Genomic DNA, 26,176 nt, shown 5'->3' on the forward strand with positions numbered 1-26,176 from the left:
GTCTTCAGGAGGGGCCAAACGTGGCCAGCTTTAGTTGTTCTGCATGTGTTGTACTTCAGAGGCCCAGAGAGAGATGTGATGTGTGTAGCACACAAAAGATCATCTTACCGCTGCCAAAAGCACATGTTCAACATGACCACAGAAACCCAGGAGCTGTGTTCTGCCTGCCTGCAAAGAGATTCCCCAGGCCAACAAGCAGATGAATGTGCTACCTGGTCCAAATGTGCCGCTGCCACCAAATATGCCTTGTTACTTCATCTAGTCTGTGTGAGTGGTCTGTGATAAGTGGCAATTTTTATTGCCATTGTCACTCTCACAGAAGGAAAAGATCACAAGTTACACACTTAAAGAAGTTATGAGGTGGGACTTCTGTAGCCATCAGGCATGTCTAAGCATTTCTGGTGGGTTTGGCAAGGACAGCAGTGGTGGATTTGTCTGACTACAAGCCAGGTTTTAGAATCATAGAATCATTTTAGTTTGAAGAGGCCTTCAAAATCATCAAGTCCAACAATTAGCCTAATACTAGCACTAAACCATGTCCCTAAGAACCTCATCTATACGTCTTCTAAACACCTCCAGGGATGGTGACTCAACCACTTCCCTGGGCAGCCAGTTCCAGTGCTAGACAACTTTTTTCGTGAAGCAATTTTTTCCCAATATCCAATCTAAACCTCCCCTGGTGCTACTTGAGGCCATTTCCTCTCATCCTATCAATTATTAACCATACCTGCAAAAGTTCGTGTTGGAAGAGCTTTACAAATCAAAGATGCAACAAAGAATTTCTCATTAGGGAAGTACCGTGCAGATTTCTTGGCTGACTTAATGATCCAAATTAATAGATACAGAAAATACGTGGGAGAGTATTTGTGCCCAGTGAACCCCATCAACTAAAGAGGTGAGTGAGGAATGCTTTATCAGAGCTGTTCCTGCTCAGGAAGGCAATGCTCTGAGATCATTGCTTCTCCCAGAATCAGAATCCTGGTGTAGAAGCGTTAAGAATCACCCTACCACCTAACTCTGTTTTATAGCTCTCATCTCCATTTAAGTCTGTGGGAAAAAAAAATAGAAACCCTAGAACACAACCCGTCCCTTTTGTATCTACATGCATACAAAAAAAAAAAGTACAATCTAAAGTAAATGATGCTCAGCTTGGCATGCTAAGGATCGGGCCTCTGCACTGCAGAAAGTGAGCGAGACAAACCCCAGCCCAGGAAGTTACTTCGAGCACACTCAACATACCCTGGGGAAGCAGGAAGGATGCCACATAGAGCCGGGGGTTGCCAGGCTCCTGTGGGGTGCTCCCTGGCTGATATGCAAGGGGGGCAGGATGAGAGCAGGGGCTCATATGTAGCAATTGTGAGCCAAGATCTCCCTGGACAGCATATCTAAAGGTCTAAGCTATCACTTCTTATAACCACAGGCATGTGTACAACATTTTCTTTTAGAGAAGAGAAATGTACATTTAATGGCTATATAGTGAGATAAAGTTATATAGTGAAACAAATGGGTACTATGAACAATACATTTTTATAATACATTAAAGGCATTGTCATTACTTGCTGTAATGATTGACAGTTATTTCTCTGCCTTCACTATGGACTAACTTTAGGATGAGGCTATTTTTTATTCACTGTTTTATATCTCTGATACAACATTTGTACTTTTGCTGATGCACAGACTTCCATGACAATAAAAATACGAAACCACAAACCAAATGTGTTTACTTCTTTTTTTCCCCTTCCCATTTAATGCTATCGGATCTATCTAATGAAACTTCACATTCATATGAGACATGTACAGTGAGATTCTTCTTTGTTTTGTATCATTAAATTGGTAAGAGGCTCATACAACTCATAGAAAATGAGAGGTATTCTCCTTTCTTCATTTGCTGGAAGCACAGCATCTTGGCATCTTGGGAAAGTCAACCTTAGAAGGAAAAGTCATTGTAGAGCCTAATATAAGATCGAAAGGCAGATGTGCAGTTACGTTTGAGACTGGGATTTTCGACACATATTTCAGAGGTGGGTAGGAGTATTGTCAAACAGAGCAAACCATAAAACATATAGAAAGAGGGTAATGCACCATCAGTTGGGTTTCTTGGCAATAACTGTTAATTTATAGCAATTTAAAATAGAGGATCATATTTATTTTGCTTTCTTATGAATGATTGTAGCTTTAATATTGCACTTGGAATCTTGTATTTCTAACGTGCATACTGCTTTCCAGGAGAGGGCAGTCCATATCCAGGATCAGTAGCTTTCCATTACACTCTTAATCCAAGGAATATAATTGGACACTCGAACGTAAACACCGGGTTTCATGGGCTGGGCACAGCCAAGGCCCCAAGAGGTCACTCCATGTTGGACAAATTTGTCTTGGTTCAGACAGACTAGAGGTCCTCCGCTGTCCCCCTAAACAGAGAAGAACAGGATGATTCCTTCATGGGCAGCCCCAAGTGCAAGACTGGCCTTCTCACAGGAGGCACAAAACCAGAAGTAACTCTCACCTGTGAGGGCTGCACAAGTTAAAAGCAAACACTAGAGCTCTAGCCAGAGCAGGGTTCTCTATGCATAGAATCATAGAATAGTTTGGGCTGGAAGTGACCTTCAAAGGTCCAACCTCCCTGCAATGAGCAGGGACATCTTCAACTAGATCAGGTCGTTCAGAGTCCCATCCAGCCTGGCCTTGAATGTTTCCAGGGATGGGGCATCTACCACCTCTCTGGGCAACCTGGGCCAGTGTTCCACCACCCTCATTGTAAAAATTTTCTTCCTCATGTGTAGCCTGAATCTCCTCTCCTTTAGTTTTTTACCCCTTGTCCTATCACAACAGGCCCTGCTAAAAAGTCTGTCCCACTCTCTCTTATAGGCCCCTTTTAAGCATTGAAAGGTTGCAAAAGTCTCCCCAGAGCCTTCTCTTCTCCAGGCTGAACAACCTCAACTCTCTCAGCCTGTCCTCATAGGAGAGGTGTTCCAGCCCTCTGATCAGTTTTGTGGCCTCCTCGGGACTGTCTCTAACAGGTCCATGTCTTTCCTGTACGGAGGGCTCCAGAGCTGGTTGCAGGACTCTGGGTGGGGTCTCACCAGAGCAGAGTAGAGGGGCAGAATCACCTCCCTCAACCTGCTGGCCATGTTCCTTTTGATGTAGCCCGAGATACAATTGGCCTTCTGGGCTGCAAGTGCACATTGATGGCTCATGTCCAGGCTTTCATCCACCAGTACCCCAAAGTCCTTCTCTGCAGGGCTGCTTTCAATGCACTTTTTGATTTGAATGTGCTTACAACCAACTCTGATGCTCAGAGGCTTTCTTACCTGGCAGCTATCTGTGCCACCATGAATATTCCCAGCACAGAGCTCATGTTTTTTGACCCTTCCATTCAAAAATTCAGGGCGGTTGCATATTTTATTCTCAATCACAGGGAAACCAGTTTCCTTCAAGTAGCCATCACCACCAGTTCCTTTTCAAATAAAAACAAAAAGAAAACACAAGAAATTACAAAGGTAAATTAACATCTTCACAATACAAATATAGAGATATGGATGAGCTGTAAAGTAAGCACAGTGTTTATGCCCTATGCATATACTTTCCATGCATAATATGAAGTGATATCAAAATCAGTAAGCATTATCAGTATCATGGTACTTATCATGCTCTACCACCCATCAAAATCCATGCTGCACTGATTGACCTTCCTGCTCCCACAGTACATCCATATGGATCCACTACCCACTGGTATTCCTGGCAGTCATTCCCAAGCCATTTTATTTCTCTGTATCTGCATTTTCTTCTCTGTGGAAGAAAGGAGGTAGGAAGCAAGCAGTTAAAAATTGTGTGATGGGCAGAAGTCAGGAGGCAGAGAAGTACTGATGCCCTTCTCAATCAAGACAGAGTGGGAGGTTTAGAAACTGAGAGTTATGTTTATATCTGTGCGAGATCTTCTGAACCAGGCAAGTTGGGAGAAAAAAAATCATTCAAGAGAATGAGCAAACTCACCTTCATGTACTTAAGAAATAGCATAGACCTAGAAAAACTTTCCTTCTGACTATGTAAAAGCTGACTGGGGAAAAGCAGAGCAGACTGAGAGAGAAGAGTTAGCAGCTCCTTGGGTCTGATGCTCCTCCTCTAGTATCGGCTTAGGTGGTTTCAATTTACATGGCTCTGAGTGATTTAGGAGAATCTAAATCAGAGGGAGACAGTGGAAAGAATGGCAGTACCTGATGAATTTTGATTAAATAGGTGTGCTTGCAAGCTTGTGTGGGGTGTGAATGCACTTTGGATACAAGTATATACAAATCTCCAAACACAGAGCTTTCAGCTGCGTTAATGCTGTCTCACCTTTTGTTTCCCCCCAGCCTGTCACATAGCACTCCTCTCTTCCTCCTAACACAGTATTTTCTTTTGGCAAACAAATTGGGATTACATGATCAGTGATGACTGCTGGGCTGAAAGAAACAAACAAGATACTGGTACATCAACAATCATTAGCACATTTATCCCTGATACCACCTTCAGGCTTATAAAAGATTGTATACACAGTCAGCCTTTTTTTCTTTTAAATCTTGAGCTTCAGGTAAACGTTTTTTTCTGACGTGCGAAGCCACTTCTGTTTTAGGCTCTAATCCCTCAGAATGTGATAGACAAAGTGAAAAGATCTGAGACGGAGAACAGTTAGAGTCTTTTGATACTAAAATTACTAATATATATCTAAGAGAATGCTTTGGCTTAGGCTAATGCATAGCTGACAAAACCTAATTACAAAGCTACACAGAGGTAAGAATCAGTGGCATTTAACACACAGGTATTAACTTGCTCTGTCTGCATCCAGTCTGACTATTTATAAATCACTTCCAAACTGGACACTAAGTATGCAGCAGAACCCAAGTCAGTCTGACTTACCCTTGGGTGCAGCTAAGGCTCAATTAAGGAGCCATATGAATTGTGCTGACCCTGCATCTGTTTTGGACCTGCATTGCAGCCATGGAAATCAAAGCAGAAGCAGCACAAGCATCTAGAGAAACACACATTTCCCTGACACCAGCAACTACTAGCTGTCCCATCAGAATGAAGGAACGCTTCAGGTGAAAGTGTACCTGCTCAGTTTTAGCAGCGCAATGTCTGCTCTGTGTGGCTCCTTGAACAATTTCTCAACATCTCGTTTTTGCACTGATGCCTCTGATGCTCTTTCTCTGTGTAATCCAAGGTATACTTTATATGCAGATGGCCGTGAGGACCTATTGGAAATGATGGCACATGGTGAGCTACAGAACATACACCCAGGATGTAGATGATTTATGATGTTATTGGGCAACTTGTTCTGTCAAAGCCAGAAAAAAAACAAAAACAAAACAGCTTTGGTGTAAACTTAATTTCTTAATTTATTAATCCCTTGTTATGGCACATGAAATCAATTTGGGAAAAGTTATCACTTTGTTACTGCTTCAATTAATCATGAATTGACTTGGCTCAATTCTCAACTGATTGCAGCTCAGGTTGGTTATTTGGTCCATTTTGTTTCTCCTCTGATTTTCTACCTAGTGTGAGAAAATGCTGTGCAGGTGATAACAGATACTTACTTTTCTAAGCAGTGAGCAGCAGTAAGAACCCATTGAGGGTCTATCAGAGTTCCCCCACAGAAATGCAGGCCAAAACTGTAATAGACCAGAGAGGCATGAAAAGGGCATTAGTTTAAGGTGGGAAAGTTAATTCTACTGCAGTTCATCAGGTAAACTTTCTAACATGTATGCCTTTACAAACTAATGACATTATTCCACATTTTCATTAAGAATCAACATGTTACGTTCCTTGAATAATATTTCTTACAATGGCAGTAGCGTGTTGTGTGGACTTTTTTTTAAGGCCTGTGGCACACCCCCCTGAGATCTGGAGCCTTCAATGGGGCAGGTGATGGCTCTTTAGCACCTTTTGTGCCCCACTGTGCCTGTCCCCACGTACACACCTAGGGTGGTACCAAGGTGCTGATAGTCACATCCTCCCTCACCCCGGAGCAGGGTGACTTCACTTCCACCAGCTGGTGGGGCAGGAGGGGTGGGACCCTTGGTCAATTGACAGGGTTCTTAACAGGACCCTGAGTCAATTGACAGGGTCGTTAACAAAAGAGGTGCCCAGAGTAGCTGCAAAGCTTCTGGACTATGTTGTAATGCCCACAGCCAGATCTGACCAGGCTATAAAATGGGGTCCCCGCCGAAGACCCTTTTGAGAGGTCTTCTCGGAGCAGCGAGTCTGTGAACTGGAGCCCTCCCCTTAGACTGGGATGCCGTCTAAGGAGGCTTCCCAGGATGGAGAGCACCTCATCTTCTCATTTGGGTGAGTGGTTATTTACTGGATATATCCTTGAATGCGTCCTTGCCTAACCCAGGCAAGTGTGAGCCCTCGCCTAACCCAGGTGAGTGATTATTTCTTGTGGGTACCCTGGAGTGAGAGGCCTCCGGTTTTGTTTCTTGTGAGTATATTTCTGCATTTTGTGGATTATTCTTATGTTGTTGTACCCCAGTAGTCTCCTCAACTGATATCTGAACCTGTATTTTATGTTGTCGGAGTGCTAACTAATTGTATGAACCCTGTTTCTAGTCAGTTTATTGGCTACACTTTTCCGGCTAGAATAAAGTCTGGTTTGGAACTTGTTGTCCACCTAAAACTGACTTTGCGGTGCCTCCATGACAAGGCCCTGTGTGAAAACACCTAAATATTTGTTCTTAATCAGTATTTCTATTACTGGACAAGCTTATGTGCAGTGATGTATACCATTTTAGAGATTCTGGCTTTTATCTAGCTCTGATCACAGACAGAAAGAGATGCAACTGGCTTTGATTCCTAGTTTGGCTAATGACTTTACCAGTAGGATCAAACACTTACATAGAAGGACTGATCAAGATCTGTACTGGCTGTACTTCAAACGGTTACTTCTACTCATAGGATACTGATTCTACCATAGGATATAGTGACAGATGTAAAGTCATTCTGCCTTTTAGTTAAAGTGTTTTTGAAATTGCCAGTTGTATTGATTCTATAGGTATTTATCACAAAACAGAGCATTGTTGATTGTCTAAAGGACTTCCTTTAAGATTAGCACACATAATGTATAGCCTTGAGCTTTTTTTTTTCAATTAAAATCAAGTTTAGAATTCTGCAACCACATATTATAACATCCTATAAGGCACAAAGTTTCCTTGCACATAAAGGTAATGGGGAATGGCCATACCTTGTCCGTAGACTGATTTGCCAGGGCCAGGAGTGTGGATTGGAAATACACCCAGCAACAATCCTTTGTGCACATAGCTTTGGTCTGAACTTGGCTTTTCCACACTCATACTGAGCAGGAGCTACAGAAGAAGAAAAAGGATCACTATAACATAATTTAGTGTCTTCACTATACATCTACTATGCACTCAGAAAAGTAAAAAGTGAGCTTGTTACATTTATCACTTCGGCTTTTGATTCTCTGCAGGCAATTGTATACCGCACGCCACCTATATTTTGTTAGGTTACCTTCATCTGGAACACTTAAAAATGCCTGGCAAATTTTTTTCACATACACTTCTCAGTGGTCAGTGAATGACATATGAATACATCTCCAGTCAGATATAAAAAAGAAACAAACAAAGAAACCAAACCAAACAAAAAACCCACACAGACATAAACCAAACCAAACCAAAACAGAAGGGGAAGGATAAAGAAATGGAGAGAAATTAAAAAATAAATTCTCCCAACATCATTACATGTATTCTTACAGATGCCACCAATGCAAAAGCTGCGCTGGCAGCTGATTTCGAACTAGTCTTGGTGGTACAGCACACGAAATTCAATCACTGTCTCTGTGGAACAAAATTTTGTCCGCTCTAATCTCAGGATATTTTGGTACTTCAGATGTCTCTGAGTTATTAGAAAAGGGTAGTTCTTATTTAGCCATGGGCAACGGACTCTTATCAGCACAGAATTCAGAATTTCTTGTCAGCAAAAGGAGCTAACCCATGAAATTAAAGGGACAGGCTATGTTTTCTCTGTTCTTTACCTGAACAACTGAAGAAAAACCCATATTAAAGTTAAAAATAATTTGGATCTTCAAAATGAATATAATCATGTGAAAATGCCAGCAGAGAGGATAGAGCAGCAAGAAAGTCACCGTTCTTCTGAGTGGGAACTACCTCTCTTCCTGGCATAGCTTTTGTTGTTGATGGACATGAAAGGACTTCAACTCAAAATGTTGTAGAACTTTACCACGGTACACTTTGTTGCACCACTTCGTTCAGAGTGCTGAATGGCTTGATTACTAGTGACAAAGACAATGGAATTTGGTTAACTATTTAGGGCCAGATGCACTTTCTGGACATCTGATATGTTACAATATCAGAGGAGGGAAAATCTGTTTTACATCCAGGACAGAACCAGAGCCACAGGAGCACGGGTGAAAAAATCTTTCTAGGATAAGAGCATCCCTTGTTCAGCCTGGCCACACACACAGTTACACCACGTGACCAGCCAGGAGCAGAGGAAACTTCTGCAGGAACAAAGATATTTCGAAACACATGGCAGAAGTCCCATGAGCTTCAGTGGGCTCCAGGTACGTCTTGTGGTGGGTTTAGGACTTCAAAGGAATAAGCACCATTCTTAGGACTTCAGACACAGATTTTGAACATCACTTCCCCACAGCCTGAATTTCCAATCTAAAGCTATTGCACTGTCTTAGATCGGTCTTTCAGATTAATCACTGGATGTCCTTCAGTTGTCATAAAAGCTTACTGGAAAGAGAGACACTAGTCTTTAAAAGAATAATTACGGCACTTAGGAATGTCACAGTACTCCCAGGCTTTTCTTGGGTCTGTTGTGTAGCACCAAGGACCATTCACATCTCCATCAGGATTCCTGCAATACTGTAACAAAGAATAATGACACCAGCTATTTACCAGAGGACGAAAAAAGCCTATGAATGGTTGTTTCAAAATAAAATCAAATGAAATTTGGGAAATATTTCTTTTTGGCTCCCTACTGGCAAGTGTTTTCCAATTCCTTTTGTCAAAACTAGTTTCATTTTTCTGTTTACTCTGTGAGTTTAGAAAAAGATAATAAAAATGAAACTTCTTAAGTTGTCCTCAGCCAGTAAGATTCACTAGTGCAGTCTTGGACCTCTGAACTCTCAAAAAGTAGGAGATCTTGACCCAGGATGGGGTTTCCTAAAGCACTAAACTGCCCACTCCTGCTTCCATTGCAGTTTGTAGAAGCAGTAGGCTCAGCCCTGAGGTCTTTTCACACCCATTCTGGTTGCATGACTCTGGGGAAGTGGTTATTGTGTAGCTGCTTTTGCACAACTTGGTGATGCCTCTGAGTCCCAGGGGCAGGGGTGCAGCGTTCACCCTGATGTGGTGTGCCTGGTTAGCTGAATCACTCTTTACGTCTTACTGACCGTACTGACTGATCTCTGCTGGGCACAGACACCTCATAGAACTGTGTGCTACCAGATGTTTTTCCAGCTCCCTTTTCTACTCTGAAATACATCCCATCTCTTAGGAAAAAAGATGTTTGCTTCCTTTCCCCAAGAGACCCTGCCAAATACAAGAACCAAACATTTGTGAACAGGCAGCTTTTTGGAGGGCATTTCCCCAATGTGAGCTGGAATTCAATACAGGGTATGTGATGCCATCAGAGGATTGGCTAAAGCAAGAACTAAAATAATGAAACAAGCTCTTTAAATCACCTACAGAGCTTGCCACAAATCAGGCAAGTATTATATATGGGATGTTAAACGTCTAGACAACTAGTGATGAGTACGTGTGTTAGGACTATGGAGATGAAGGTTAGAGATGGAGAATGGTTTACAGGATGGGTCAGATACATGTATATCCTTGTATGATGGGCTGCCACAGAAGCTGGAGGACTGGAGGGCAAATTAGTAGTGGATGTGGGCTGCAATCCATCAGCTACATATCTCAAGGAACTTCACAGAATCACAGAATGTTAGGGATTGGAAGGGACCTCAAAAGATCAAAGATCAAAGATCAAAGATCAAAAGATCAACTTGCATTGAACATTGGATTCCTTGCCACCTCACTCATCATGGTTGCTACACACATCATCCCAGGTACCTTTCTAGTGCAGGAGGCAGAGATGCTGCTGAGATGTTGCCCACAGACCAACTCCAGTTAGTCCTCAGTGAAGAGGAGAAGCAACTGCCCATCTGAAGCCCCTTGGCTGCGCTACAGAAGCCTTCAGCAGAGCTTCTGGGCAATTGTGTCTGCCACAGAAGTATAAACTGCTCATGTCAACAAGAATTAGCATGATCAGGTTCTTGGATTGAGCTGAGGAAAATAAATCAATTTACAAAGACCTGGCATGAAATGCTTGCTGAGGGACCACGAAGAAGATGGGCAAAGCTCAATAAAAGCAAGTATTAAATGAAGAGTTGCTTACATTTTTATCCAGACCTGCCCCTGGATGAGTCATGGGTGTGAAATAGTCATGGCTATGAGGTTTCTGAGAACTCCACTCTTGACAAGTCCTGCCTCTTGCAGTTTTTGCTACTGTGCCACGATAATCCTTACCGTTACCATTAATGCAATCTGTGAAATAAGAGGAAAAGGAAATGATTGTTCGCTGGGAGCTATCGGGCCACATCCACACTTTATGGTGGTGAAGCAGAAATAAATTTGAGGAAATGCTACTAGGACTTACATACCCTACGCAGTATGTTTACAAGGAAAGGACACTGTAGTGTCAATGATGGCTAACAATCACATTTTAATTTCCTTGCATTTGAAACATTTTCTTCATGATCATGAAAGTTATCAATCAAAGAAGCTTAGTTTCTGTTGACCCCTCATGACTCCAGAAGGCAGGACCACAAAGACCATGCCCTCATAAAGTCTTTTCCTTATGGACACTGATATCTGTCCAATGCCACATTTTACAGCAGGTAAAAAACAGTAATACATGTTCAGCCAAAATTATTAGCCTCCTAACCAGAAGAACATATCATAGCAAAAAAAAAAAAAAAAAAAAAAAAAAGAAAGCTGCAGCACTCTAAGTGTCTACCGCATAAAAAACTTGCATCTGAACTGAATAAAAAAAGCCAGCTGTTCTCTGCTGGGAATGGAGCCCTGGAAATGTGAATGCATGGTACACGAAAAGACTTTTTTTCAGAACAGTTGCCAGCAAAATGCCATTCCTTCTATATTTGTTGTCGTTGCTAGTAGCCCATCCCCAGTAGTGTGGAGACTTCTAGTCATCTGTTTCCTTGTGTTTCCAGTATTGCTAGATGTAGTAGATAAAATATGTGATATTAATCTAAAATCAAAAGCAGAAACTCTACTATAAAAATCTAGAAGAAAGTTCAGAAAATGAAAAGAATGGATACAGTGTTATATTAAATTCTGTAATTATCTAGAGTTTCCTGTCTTTCATCCTCATTATATTCTTGATGACGTTTTCATAAAACACTGCTTGCTGGTTATAAGCATTTCTGGAGGAAGTGGAAAGTATTCTCACCAGGATTTGGTTCCAGTGTTGTCTGAGGAGGTTTTGGTAAAGTCACTGGTACGTGAACCTCACACCTCTTCAGATTGCAATACTCCCATCTCACACTGGGGTCGGTGGTGTAGCACCATGGGCGGGTATCAGCATCTGGGTTTCTGCAGTAATTCTGCCTCAGGTCCCTACAAATGTAAGCATATTGTATGCCCATCCATGCCACTTCTCTGAGGAGAACTTGAAAGAACATTTTAGAAAGCAGGTCTGCTACAGAGTTAGCATATATCATTTATCCTGTACAGTGTGCAACTGAAAATCTTTTCCCAGCATATAGAAATCAAGAAGCATATGCAGAATATTCAAATATGCCAGATACTTATGCAGTGACTAACACTTATACTAGAATACCATATACAAATCCAGATAAGTAAATGCACATATGTATATTAAAGATACAATTCTTTTTACTTTTTCAAATACATTAATAGCTTTTAAGAAGAAGTAGTTGTTTTGCATTTTGGAATAAATAAATAGGAAATATTAGGAATAAGAAAATAACCCACCCCTTCCTCAAAACTCTAATGAACTAGAAGCAAAAGGAAGCAAAAGACTTAAACTCATGAAGAAGCTCATGTCTAGAAACAGTTCATTTCAGTCTAAGGGAAAAATTATGATAACTCTTAATTCCTTTAGAAGCAATGTAGTGACAACTGTGGTTTGTTTCAAGATGAGGTTAATAGAAAACGTTTCCACATTAAAAAAAGAAAAAAAAAAAGAAAAAGAAAAGGAAGGGATTACTTTTATTAAGTACACTCCTTTCCCAGTTTTGAAATCAATGTTGTGTAAAGATGATGCAAAGCAAAACAAGGTCATGAATGGTCATTGTCCAATGAAACATGGAAATGGGAAATACACATACGCATTTGGGAACTGCTCTGCTGTTTTATTGTGTCGGTGCGGTGACATTGAGCTCCAGGCTTGACATTTCTTTCCCGTGAGAGTAAAGGAAGCTGTGCCTCGGTAAGTCACACCATTGCCTTGATAGCACTCCTCAGTAATCTGAGCCTGCTCAGGCACATCAACAGCTGTAGTGAATAACAGAAACCAGTCCCTTGCATCTTGACACTTTGATATTTACACATGAGCATAAAAAGGCAACAGAAAACAACAAGCCAAAGTATTTCACTGACTGCCATAGAATGCTCTCTGTAACAGAATACTTCTCAGACTGTAGATCAAAAGGAAGATTTCAAAAAATGTTTGTAAAAATGTCGTGATAGGCTAGATTAAAAGCACTTGTACATCAGTTTTGCTGTCAGGCATGGGGACTTTTTTCAGCTAATGAACCAAATAGTTCACATATGGATCAAAACTTCTCCACGCTAGGGGAATGCCTGTGGCTTTGCCACAGATGTATCTGTGGAACAAGCCTGCCTTGTGTAAGGAGAATTTTCTTTTGATTATTTTCTTATGGAGTCTTGGTTCAGTGCTCTTAAATTATCTTGGGTTCTGCTTTGGATTCAGTTTCTCAGGAGCTGGCATGTAAAGCTAATTAACTTTTCCATGGAGCATTTAAAAGTTTAGAGATGGACGGAACAACCACTTGGCAAAAGGGGAAGACCTTTGTTACTGTAATTTTCCTGAGCTGGGTCAGCAGGTGACTCAAGACCTTCTGCACTTATCCACTAGACTGAACACACCAGCCTGGGCTCTACATGAGGCTCAGGAGTTCAACTGATACATAGCAGTACCAAGAGTGACAGCAATAACACAACTGAGCTGAGTCACCCAAGATTTTTCAAAATAAACCTTGATGACCCTTCACTTCCAGACATCTATTGTTGTTCTTACCAGGGGCTTCTGGCTCTGTCCCATCACAGGAGGGGATGGTGCAATATTCCCACCGCGCAGTTCTGTTGGTGGTGTAACACCACGGCATCTTCTCACCGTCGGGATTTCTACAGTAGTTTTCCTCTAGGCTCCTGAAACAGAAAACTTGGCGAAGAAGAGCCTCTGCTGGAAACCTAGTAAAGGTTCTGAACAACAGGGGAAGGCACCTTGCTGCCTAGTTTCCTGTTGTATTGCTACTGTCATTCACTGATGCCATTTACTAGATGAATAATTGCAATGCAGTAGTGTTTCAGATGTGCTAACCAGTCGCCTGCTAGATTGATGGATGAACTCAGAGACTATACCACTTTACTAAGAGACTGTATGTGTAGTACTCTGAGGCCAAGAGCAGCACGGCAGAAACATAGGGTGAAAGAATCTAGCCCCAAGCAAGTATCATAATGTAACTTCCTTACTCCACACTGCTTCACCTTAGCAACAATACAGTAAAGGGATGAACTGAAGAAGGAAAAAGTCAATCAAGCAGTTCTTGAAAATCAGAGGAGGAGACAATGGTATCCAAGAACAAAAAAGTGAATAAAAAGAAATGTGCAAAAAAATAGAAAAGATGGAATCCAGCAGGTCATGAATGTTGGTGTAACCAAGGAACTTTGCAATGTAGTGGAGGAAAAATGAAGTAATTAATGGACAGTGAATAACGGAAGATTTTCACTTACTTGCAGGGATAGTTTTCAGGAGTGCGAGCATGTCTGTGAGGAGACTGAGAACTCCAGCGCTGACAGGTATTTCCTGACTCAGTAACAGATACTGTGCCTCGATAGTCTTCTCCTCTTCCTGATAGACATTGACGATCCGGTGCAGGAACTGGTGGAGGTGTTGCTATTGCAGAAAAAGGAATAAAAAACTAAGCAGTGCCTTCTAGACATTGTAAAAACCAAAACCACTTTGAGCTTTATGATTAAGCAGGCTTTTAACTTTCTTTGCAGGTAAGATTTAAAGACCAAAATGTCTGGAAAGGCCAAAAGATAGAGAAAAGATCTAAAAATTTATTAGCTTTTCTTTCTTCTATTTTAAGATCTTTCCAGGCAGTCAGACTGCCAGAAGGGCATTTGTATCTGCCCCTTCATAGCGGCTGGAAGACAACACAACCAGGCGCTAGCAGCCCCATCAGAACAGAGTTGGAAAGTGAACAAGTGGTAACACCGTGAAGAAAACTGGGGTGAAAGTGGCAGGTCCTTCAGTGCTGGGTACAGGTGTAGGTGCAGAGTTAGAGACAGCAAGGAAGAGGTCTGGTGAGAAGCCCCAGGGAAAAGTATCATGTCAAGGACAGTCTTTTAGGGGAGAAGGAAATTGTAAATGTGGAGAATTGAATTGGAAGAGCAAAACAAAAGCCAAAAGATTTTCAGGAAGAGTGAAACTGTTTGACATTAAAAGAGGACCAGAACCACTGAACATCAGGGAAGGGAGATGTGCTCAGAATTGCCTATGACAAAAATGTCTAGCCTCAAAAGAGCCATCAGAGGTTCATTTCAAGGTTGGGTTTTTTGGGGGATTTTTTTTGTGTTTTATTTTTTTTTTCTTTGGGGTAAAAGTCATCAGTTCTTTCTTTTATCTTTGAGGTCTTTTCTATTTGTTCTAGCTCCTTGCACCGCCCTGAATGGAAGCTGCCTACATGTCTCTGTTTCTAGAAGTCAGACTCACTGCAACGAGGAATGTCACAATATTCCCAGCGCTTAGTTGGGCTGGTAGTGAAACACCAGGGTCGAGGTTCACCATCAGGATTACGGCAGTAATTCATCTTCAAATCCTTCTCTGGAAAACTGAACAAGAAAAATAATTTTTTTTAAATGTCACTAATAGCTGCAACAATTATCAGGTCTGGGGCTGGGTGGTCTTCAGGCCACCATTGGCAATAAACAACCCATCAGAGAGTCTGACTCACTTTTCCGGGAGGTATCCATGAGAATGAGGTTGCTGGGAGTCCCAGCGCTGGCATTCAAGCCCAGACACTGTTGTCGCAACTACTCCGTGGTAGTTTTCTCCACTGCAGTGCATGCACTCCACTGTAGGAGCAAGGCACAATGAGGACAAGAGAGACAGAAACTCCTTGAGGAGCTGCGTACTCATCTCAGATGAAGCTGAAGAGCTTGATCAGAGCACAAGGCTGAAGGATAGACTTTTTTTGGCAAAGTAAAAGCTTATTTTTCTTGGTAAGATGACTTCAACTAGTTGATTGTGTATATAGTATTCCATTTAAAGACAACCCCCAACATTACAGACTATAGTTTTTTAAAGAGCTAAATTAAAACTTCTGAGCTATAATTGAAAAGCTGTGCCTTGCTGCTGTCACATTTTATTGACTTTTACACTAGCAACTGTCATTTGGTTCAATTCTAGGATTAAGATGTACGAATACTCTCAGATATATCTGTTCTGGAGGGCTTTTGATATCTTCCTTATTGCTGGTGAAAATGTCTCTGGAAAGTATCAGGTTGAACTAAACTCCAGTTTGGACAAATATTCAATTAAAAATAAAGGAATCTGTTGAGTCATCATCCCTGGAGGTGTTTAAAGATGTATTGATGAGGTTCTTAGGGACATGGTTTAGTGCTAGAGTTAGGTTTTGGTTGGACTCGATGATCTTAAGGGTCTCTTCCAACCAAAATGATTCTATGACCAGCTTCACATTCTCGAACATATCTTCCAAAAAGGGAAAGAAATCCGTACATGTGTCCTGACCTTCACACTCTGGGATGTTACAATAATCGAATCTGGTAGCAGGATCTGTTGTGTAACACCAGGGTCCCTTTTCATCGTTATCAGGATTTCTGCAGTAGTTTTCCTCCAGTCCTGCATCGGGATATTTTTCAGGTGTGTAACTGGAACAGAATTTAAATGGGATTAGAGAACAAGGAGAGTCTCACAATTATTCACCTGAGGACTCTACAAATGAAATCTTTATCTGAGGACCGTTTTGTAGATGTTGTTCATTGGAAGTCTTCTAATTGCTACTGCGTGCCATTGCTGAAGAGCTGGAAGTGTAGCCTAGCTATAGAGTTAGAAGTGTAGTCTAAATATCGTGCCTCTAAGACCAGTCATGCCTTTAGTACTTGCCTTTACTCCAGCTATTCAGTTTTCACTAATTTTTGCTTAGGTGAGGTACCATGTGGCACATAGAGAAAAGTCTCCTCTGGGGTATGTTCCCCCTGGGAGATGCAATGAGAAGATGTTTGGTGAAATGTGAGAGTTCTCTGTAACCTGGTTGCTATGCCTTCTCAATAGGAAGTTACTAAATAAACTCAGTTGGGTGTTTTTCATTGAATAGAAGAAATACTGCCCTGTTATTTGTATGTGGATTCACTGATAAACTGATGCACCGCTCTCTCATCTGCCACATGTTTTATCTTTAGCCAAGAGACATTTTTCTTGCCCTGGTGAGATTAATGAAAAATGCTTATTTCAGCAGAGCCAGGTGCTTCCCTGTCTAGTGTTTTGCTGATGTAATGACCACAAAATTCAAGTGCAACTGACAGTGTCCCTATTGGTCATGCAGCCTAAATTGCAGGTCTCTGAGTTACAACTCAGATTAGAGAATTATTTTAGATAAGTGCAGAAAAATGTTTTATCAGAAGACTTTGAACACTGAAGAAGACTACTTAGCACATATAAATGGCTTAGCAAAATTTCAGAAAAACATATAAACATACACAAAAACCCTTACTTTGGTTTATGGGGGGAATTATCAGCCCAATTCTGGCACGGCACACCTTTCTGAGTTTTGGCTTCTGATCCTCTGTAATCCACTCCTTTTCCCTTCTTGCATTCTAGAAGATAAACTGAAATTATATTTGCTTAATTAATCAGTATCATGACATATCCATTGGATTTCAACATATAAAAAATCCATTTTCATCCTAATACATTTAAATAGTAGATTTAAATAATAAAATGTGCTCTTAACATTTAAATGTGTACTATACCAAAATAGAAACACATTTTCTTTCATTGCCTCACATGATGTTTTTATAGTTATGCACAGTAATTAAAATCAGACCATAAAAGAGAGCCACCTGAATTCAGCTGAAGAAGGTAACAGGACAGAATCACAGATGCATACACATAACATTTTACCAACTTAAATAATCATTTTTTTAAGTTCATATAAATGTGGATGACATTGTTTCATTCAAGTTCACCATGTGATGATAGAGATTTAAGTAATTTATGATATGCTAAAACAATTACATTCTGTTTTACAGGACAAAATGGGCAGTTATTTGAAGATACATATTACATATGCTTTTGTACTCTTAGATGTTGGAACTTAATAGTATATTCATGAAAAAAGGAGAAAGAAGGAGTGAAAGAATGAGCAATGAAATCCTGTCTTGATATAAGTCAAAGAGAAATTTAATGTTGAATAAGCCTGGGGTTTGTATCAGTAACCTTAGAAACATTAACTTGTATTAAATTATTTATCACTAAACTAAATGAGAACTGAAAACTCAATGTTGTCGTTTTTTTCCCCAGTAGGAGGGAGCAACCATAACCCCATCGCAGCTTTTAAGATTTCCCTGGGAGGACTGAATAATCACCTTTCCCAGCAAAGAGCCGGTGGCTGTGAGGGGAGAGCAGCTTTGCAAGGAGTGGCTCTGCCCAGGCACAGCTGAAGGAACACAGACCTCGGCACATCCCTCCAGCACTTCTGCATCTGCAGTTTAGGGACAGTCACTGTCAGGCCACATGTCCTCTGGCTTGGAAAACTAACCAGGAAACTCATTTAACATTCTTCTATGCACAAGGTATATTTCATCAGCCGATTCCTCCTTTCTTGCTGCAATTAAGCAATCTGTCTTTTAGGCTCTGGCCTGGCTTGTTTCAATATCTTTAAGCAGTGTCCAAATCAGATATTTGTAGAGACCCAGTTTTGCATCAGCTTTTCTTCGCATCAAAGTTATACCAAAGTTACACTCTTTAAACACAGATTTGTCTTGTCAAAAGTGAAAAGAATTAATATTTGAATCTGAAATAAGGTCCAGCTCTTCTGTGGGCTGTTAGGTAGTTTAGATCTGGATATATAGGTGTATCTAAAGGCAAAACTTTATTTCAATGTATATATATGGGCAAGTCTACTCTAGAAAATTTAGCTGGGAGCTATTTGGATCCCTCAAACAGTTTTGCAATAAATTAACATAAAAACCTCAATAACTGAACATTGAAACGGTTGAGTGCTGACTCTTTTTGTTTGCATAATCTTTTGACCGTTTATATAACCTTTAGGTTTTTTTCTGTCTGATGGCTAACAACTAACTTTGATCCCCAAACTCAACTCATGCCTCTTGGGTTAACTATTTACAAACAGATATGTGGATAACTATTCCCAAATGCTAGCTTTAACTCTTATTAGTTTCTCTGTAAGCCAGAGAAGGTTAACTTTCTCTTTTATAGAACACACCATAGAAAAAATAATTTTTAAAACTGTGAATTTTAAACCAATTGTCATGCTTTTCTTTGGATGCAATCATAAAGAGCAATTAGGTCTCATCAAGTAACTGCTTCAACTGAAGAAATAATGTTCGTTTCAGCAACAGTATTGCAAAAGCATTCGAGCATGGGAAAAGAATTTCCTTGAAGTCTCAGGACAGCAGCAGCTGCTGGAGGCAGTGATGTGATCTGCCCAGGTAAAAGCTATATTTTCCATTCTGTTCTGTAGCAGATGAAATGGATGTTATCATTAGAATGGACACGTGATTATTTGAGATTCTCTGTAAATGAAGAGATGAGCAACACAGAAATCACCTGACACATGAACAATAGGATGCGTTTTTGATGTTCATGATGTCTAGGTCCATCTTTTGTCTTCTGCAAGTAGATGTGCAATTTTTGGACACTTCAGTTGTGTAAAATTACAGTTTTGCACACCTTTACTGATGGAGTTCTGTTTTCCAAGAAACTAGTATCCATGCCTATGACCTCAAAAGCTTAAAAGGATGCAGTAACAAATCCTCTCTGAAAATTGCAGGACTCTCATCCAGATTCTAATCTCAGCAAATCCAAGGAATGTCTCAACAGTAAACCAGAATCACAGTCTAGCTCCTGATCACAGTGCTGAAGCAAAATCACTAAGGATTATTTACATGAAAGTTGTTGTTTAGTCTCTAAGCTTTGTTACTTGTCAATTGATCCATTCAGTTTTTCTTCTACAATAGGAACTGCAAATCTCTTAATGTTAATTAATCATGATTCAGGGATATTCTCACCAGCTTCTGGGTGTAATAAAAATCATAGAATCATATAATAAAAACCATAAAATCATAGAAGAGTTTGGGTTGGAAGGGACCTTCAAAGCCATCTAGTCCAACCCCTCTGCAATGAGCAGGGGCATCTTCAACCAGATCAGGTTGTTCAGAGTCCCATCCAGCCTGGCCTGGAATGTCTCCAGGGATGGGGCATCTAACACCTCTCTGGGCAACCTGGGCCAGTATTTTACCACCCTCACTGTAAAAAATTTCTTCCTTATGTCTAACCTGAATCTCCCCTCTTTTAGTTTAAAACCATTAACCCTTGTCTTATCACAACCGTCCCTGCTAAAAAGTCTGTCCCACTCTCTCTTATAGGCCCCTTTTAAGCATTGAAAGGTTGCAAAAGGTCTCCCCAGAGCCTTCTCTTCTCCAGGCTGAACAACCTCAACTCTCTCAGCCTGTCCTCATAGGAGAGGTGTTCCAGCCCTCTGATCAGTTTTGTGGCCTCCTCGGGACTGTCTCTAACAGGTCCATGTCTTTCCTGTACTGAGGGCTCCAGAGCTGGACACAGATCTCCCAGCACCTTCTGTGTTCCCTGAGCAACAGTGCTCTTTTTCACCTGTGGACCCTAGGATTTAGGGAGCAGGAAAGATGCTAGAGCACTAATCTGAGGGGAAAAAAGGGTACTGCTGCTATACTAGTAATGTGGCAAAAGCCAGGTATTAGGTAAGGGCTAACCTACCCACTTCATCTGATCCAGTGAAGATTTAGCCCCCATTTACAATAGGGTTATGTGAGTCTCACTGGAAAGTATACCTCAGTGAAATAATATCAAAAAGACATAGACACAGACATACTTCTTTTTTCATAAAGAACTGCATTTGTTCTTCTGAATATCACTGCTGTTTTGGTGTTCTCAGCCAATGTTAAACACTGTTGGTCTTTACTGGTGAATAAGAAGGCCCTGTTGAAATTAAGAGGAGAGAGCAATGTAAGAAACAATAGCTGGATGTGTGCATTATTGTCCTAAATACCTTTTCTAGTATTCAGTTAAAATTTTAGCAAGCACTGCACTTCAGCGATATTTGAGATTGAGTAATGTTTCACAAATCACTGAGTATCACATCTCCCATTTTCAGTGGTGATTTTGACTCCCAAGTCTTTCTACCAGATTTAGGTTGAAAGTAAGCTACATGAACCAATTATGACAAGGAATAAAAGAAGATTTATAATGTGCCAGAGACTCAAGACAACATGTTGAAGAGGATATATGTACAAGGGACCTTGACCTTATTTCAAAAAAACTAGCGGTCAGTCAAGAAGCAAGACATTCTGTGGTATTCAGCAGTTACCAAGGAACAGGTAAAACGCAACAAGGCAGGACCCTAAATTACCTTGCGGTAACTGTTCTGAGTCATCATAAATAAAGAGAAGTAAGCACTTTGGAAAACTCTGCCATTTGTCTTTTCAGCAAGAACCTAGTTTATACATCTGCAAAACTGGAGCAGATGGTGTAACCTTTACAATAGCATCTGAGGAAAACTCTTTACAGGCTGTGTAATTTCAACAGCTATCTTTTCTGAACCAAAAAAAAAAAGCGATAGCAACATGTCATTCCGTTGGTAGCTCTCTACCAGGAATGTAAATACTGACAAAGCCCATTCTGTAGCCTTAAGATCAACTGGTATGACCCCAGTGTGCCTGTTCTTGTAAATTCTCACAGTCTCTCCAGAGGAGAGGGATCACATCTGGACTGCTGGGAACAGTGTGCATGGCTTATCTGGGGACTGCTGATGGTACTGGGTCAAAAATACACTGGGGACTGTTCCCCCCAATCCAAGCCCAGCTCTCAGTAATCTCAGATTTACAAGAAGGGATGTAGTGAACAAGCATGGTCCAACACACTGCTAAGGGGACACAACTAGCCTGAAGTACTGATCTGAAATTGTTGATCTGGAGCACCAATGTGAGGGTGTTGCAGTGCTGGCCTGGTCTTCAATCTCTGCCTGACATTTACCTTTCTTTCCCTAGATCTTTCCCTGCCAGAGAACATCTGTTCTTCACTGATTGTAATAGATCTCATATAATTGATTAGGGAGGCAAAGACAACACAACCCTGATGTTATTACAGTTTCAGATGATGGTAGGCTCAGACTTGAGGTAAGGGCGAAGAAATGAAACTGGTTAAATTCAAGTGCTGAGAGAGGGCTTGGCTGGAAGTAGGGTTTAGGAATGCTAAGGTTTAGGTGGCTGTCTCTTTCTGAAAGTAAATAGAAGTTGCACAAGTCCAAAATCTATTAAAATTCAGAATAAGGGATGTATCTGCATGACAAGAGGTAATGCAATGAGCACAAACCATGCCATTATTGTTGTCCTAACTTTCCAAGCAATTAAATATGACTCTTCATTGCAAAAGGTGTCTTGAAAAACCATGTCAAGCTGGTTTTAGTATGCCAAGATGCGCATGAAGGTTTCATGATGTTTTCCAATAAAAATGCAACATAATTTTCCTGATTTCTCTTTTTCTGCCATCTTTATCCATCTGTCCCAGACACTGTTTCTATACACCTTTTGTTTTTCCAGCAAACATCAGACACAGATACTCCCAAGAAATCACTCAGAAGTTTGGACTGCTCATACACAGGGCAAACTGCCCTACAATCTGCAATGAAAAATGTACATGGGCACCAGTGGAAATTACCTGCAGTTAAACTTAATTTCAGTTTCACATCGCTCTGCACATTCTTCTTTACTATTTGTCTTATAAAGTTGCTTCTTTGGGTTTAGCAGCCAAGCTCCCTCTGTTCTCACATAGTTATCTAGTATGTTTCCTTGCACTACAGGGAAAAAGAGAGAAAGAGGTTAAAATGAGAATGCTGATATGATTTTATTTCAAACTTTTGTGTTAAAATTGTTGTAACTTAGTTGAGTAACATCATCATTGATATCACAGAATGTCACAGAATCACAGAATGTTAGGGATTGGAAGGGACCTCAAAAGATCATCTCGTCCAATCCCCCTGCCAGAGCAGGAACACCAAGGTGAGGTTACACAGGAAGGCGTCCAGGCGGGTTTTGAATGTCTCCAGAGAAGGAGGCTCCACAACCTCCCTGGTCAGCCTGTTCCAGTGTTCCGTCACCCTCACTGAGAAGAAATTTCTTCTTCTGGAATAATTGCTGGAATAATTGTTAATGGTGACAAAATATGGGTTAATCTTGCCTTCCTAGTATAAGAAAGGCTAGCATCACTGAAAACCCAATGTAACACAAGATGGAGAAGTGGTTTGAACAGTGCTTTGTATCATTCTGAAAGTCATAAGAAGAAACACAATCCCAGGGTATAAAGTGATAGGAACAGAGAAGACAACCCAAGGAGTGAAAAAAAGTGAGGTATTTCAGAAACAAAATATTGGTGGCCCACACTTTGGAGAAAGTGGAGAAATGAGACTCAAGAAGGATGTGAAACAATGATTGTCCATTGCTGATATCTACCCACATGTAAAGACTTCAGTTTTATCAGACATCCCATAGCTGCCTCTTTCAAATGCTCTGACTCTCGAAAGAAATAAGTCATCCTCAGTCACTGGGGTTACCACTTTCAATTTATCATTTTTTGTAATAACTCTGTATTCAAATTACTTAATAATTTTCTGTATATAGACTAGAGAAGAGTTTAGCCCCAAGGGCTGACAGTTTAACAGAATGCATGAAAAGAAAAGGATAGCCGCTAAAAAAAAAAAAAAAAAAAAAAGTGAAAAAGGATCCAATAAAATTTCACGACAGGCTCAGGAATCACTGGTTCCACTAGTTATTTCAAAACAAAAGTGGCATTAAGAAGAAATGAGTTTTGGGAGAAAACATTAAACTAGCTTAAAACAATATCATAGGGATGCTGCAATACTCTCCACAAAAACAAGAAATACAAGTAAAGAATTCCTATTATGGTACACCTTCCATGCAACCTTAATTCTGTTCTGTTTGACACTTTGCAATAATATTGTCATGATAATTACAGCATTTGATTATTAAAATATTTACAGGGTCATAATTGATTTGGGTCATGAAAATATTTTTCCCCTTTTCTGTTATAACTACATGGCAGGGCATACTACTTTAACAAAAAAAAATATACGCAATCTGAGTAAAAATGCAGTAGATTTTCTTGCTAATATTTTTCTCATGTCTATGGAATTTTTAAGTGTTAGAGGATGTCTTACTGCCTTATTCAGAAATGCAAATATTTACAGCCACTTGAAAAAGTATTTGCAAACAAAAGCAGAGTCTTGCAGACAAAAGCCAAAATCCTATATTTTCCTACCATTTATAAAATTCTTACTTATTTGAGAAGTGTATTTGATTTGAATGAGGCTGATTTTCTGCAAAAACAAAGCTTACAAACAAGAATATAAATTAAGGTGATCATTCTTATCATTAAATAATAACTAGAATTTTTTATGCTGGGTCATATCTCTAATATTTCTAGCTAAAATATACCCCTATATCTTTCTGTCACCTTTGGTTTTAATCTATATTTTAAAACTACAGATGTAAAATGCTTGTGTCTTTTATTGTGTTTTCTTATCTGTGTTGGCACACTTATAGCTGTATTTTTAATTGCAATCACAACAAGCTGTGTAGTTATACAGAGGCCTGAAAGAAGATGTGCCATCTGAATCACATAGTTCATTTAAGTTTAAAGTTTTCAGGACAGAGAATATTTATTTCAAATTTCGGAAAGAGTTACAATCTACTAAACTGAAGGAGATATAAGTAAAAAGCCTTACTCAGTTCTTGTGTGTTACGAATTATTTTGTACTGTCTCCCACAAAGCTAGTCTTGCAGCACCAAAAATACCGCAGAAACTAACGCTGACCAGATTTTGGCCTCCCTATCACATGGAATGAAAAATTCATCTTAAAATTGTGGCTATGAAAAAAACTGAAACTCTAGCATGTAGAACAACTTCTTCTTTTCTTTGAAGTTTTGTTTTTCACAATGCATTTACAAATCTTAAAACAACGAAAATAAGGATTAGAGTACTTGGCAATAACACAGAAAAGAAACAACCCTAGGAAAAAAGGCTGCCGAAACCAAAGACAGCCATGTCTTTGTAGCAGGCTTTGGGGTTGCTTTCCAAGGGTGCCCCCGTTTCTGGCCATGGGGCAGGTTTGCCAGGAGCCATTAGTTCCCCACACAGACACCAAGGCTGTTGTTGCTCTTCTGATGTCTCTAACAAACACAACACTGGAGCAACCACAGCTCTCGCTTAGTCCAACAGCAGCTCTCACTGGCCAGCAAGACCCAAACCCATTGTCATCCAGGTAAGTGGTGACACAGAGATTTGGGGACCTACCTTCACCAGATGGAGATTGCAAGTGTTTGGCCCTCATCTCACTTAGGCCAGCGGAAGGCAAAGGACTCTTACCTGAGCTGAGCAAGAAAAGAAAGAGAAAGGCAGCTTTGCTAATCTCCATATTGGCCCAGCTGGCGAGTGCTGGAAGTTGTGTGTGTCAGTGCACAAAGTTTTATTGACTCGTACTGGAGTGAGGCAGCATCAAACAAACAAGGCAGGTAGGTTCAGTTAATCATTCTCCCGTGCTGTGACCCCCTTTGCTGTGGTGTGGCCATTCAAACAACCTTGAATTGGATGGATTACCAAATCAGACTCAATCATTTGTACTGGATGCTGAGAAATGTGAAGGCACTCTTTTGTGGAGCACGGTTTTGTTCTCAAATGGTTAGGTCTTTCCTTGCTAGAGAACAGACAGGAATAATGTTGCTGGAAAGCATGGGAAATTGTAGGTCCAGCAGAATTCTAATTTCTCCTGACACTAGAGTCCCAATGGTGTAATAATTTCAGCCATGCATACCTAATGATTTATAAGGACCAGCTTCCACTTAACCTCAGGGTAATCATGATTATCAGATCCAGATAATATTAAGTTTGTAAAATAGTTAAATTTTACTTTTTAATTAAAGAATTCCTTCTCTCCTGTGTTTTCTTGACCTAGGCTTTCCTTTTTTTCTTATATTTGGGAGCAAGACTTAGAGTTCATTTTAGTTCAGTAGCATAACTGTAGGTTTAACACCCACAGACGGCTACTTAGTGTTCTTCCTTACCAGTCATTTAACCTCATACTGCATGCATAAACTCATCCAGTGTCAGACTTTGCTCATCTGTGTGTTATCCTGATTTCCACATCAGCCTCCTCTGCATTTCCCAAGCGGCCTTTGCCTTAGAAAAGTTGCACTGCAGCACCATTTCATGGCTCCTATGGCATGTTAGGTCACTAGTCTTGCTTCAAAACAACTTGTTGAATCAAATGTGTTAGTGACTCACCAGAGGCAGGAGGGGGCTGAGTATTGGATGAGGAAAACAGGCTTGAATGGGCACTGCTGGGTCACACAGTTGAGTCTTCTGCAACTGAAGGCAAAAAGTTCATAGAATCATGAGTTAACTCTTAAAAGGAACTTCCACTTACTTTAAATAGAAATTGCGCTGTACTGAGGGCTTGGGATAAAGCTAAGAGTGCAAGACTAAATATGTATTAGAGGCATTCTAGTCTGGGAACCAGATTAGCTGCTGTTTTACAGATTATGTGAAA

At 40.4% G+C, this 26,176-nt stretch overlaps 1 protein-coding gene across 1 annotated transcript; it reads right to left on the reverse strand.

Moving 5' to 3' along the window:
- Positions 1-1,546: 1,546 nt before the first annotated feature.
- On the reverse strand, positions 1,547-25,045 carry PLG (plasminogen). The gene is made up of 19 exons (XM_065633014.1): positions 24,997-25,045; positions 22,273-22,408; positions 20,429-20,535; positions 17,051-17,165; positions 16,069-16,208; positions 15,272-15,392; positions 15,031-15,149; positions 14,046-14,208; positions 13,330-13,460; positions 12,398-12,563; positions 11,497-11,663; positions 10,423-10,571; positions 8,795-8,888; positions 7,220-7,340; positions 5,574-5,648; positions 5,091-5,231; positions 4,336-4,442; positions 3,312-3,457; positions 1,547-2,411 (listed from the first exon to the last, which is right to left on the reverse strand). Exons 1-19 carry the CDS (start codon positions 25,043-25,045, stop codon positions 2,250-2,252), a joined length of 2,409 nt encoding a protein of 802 aa, XP_065489086.1. The 3' UTR covers positions 1,547-2,249.
- Positions 25,046-26,176: the final 1,131 nt, after the last annotated feature.

Source organism: Caloenas nicobarica, chromosome 3 (genome assembly GCF_036013445.1).
Source record: "Caloenas nicobarica isolate bCalNic1 chromosome 3, bCalNic1.hap1, whole genome shotgun sequence".
Lineage (NCBI taxonomy): Eukaryota > Metazoa > Chordata > Aves > Columbiformes > Columbidae > Caloenas > Caloenas nicobarica.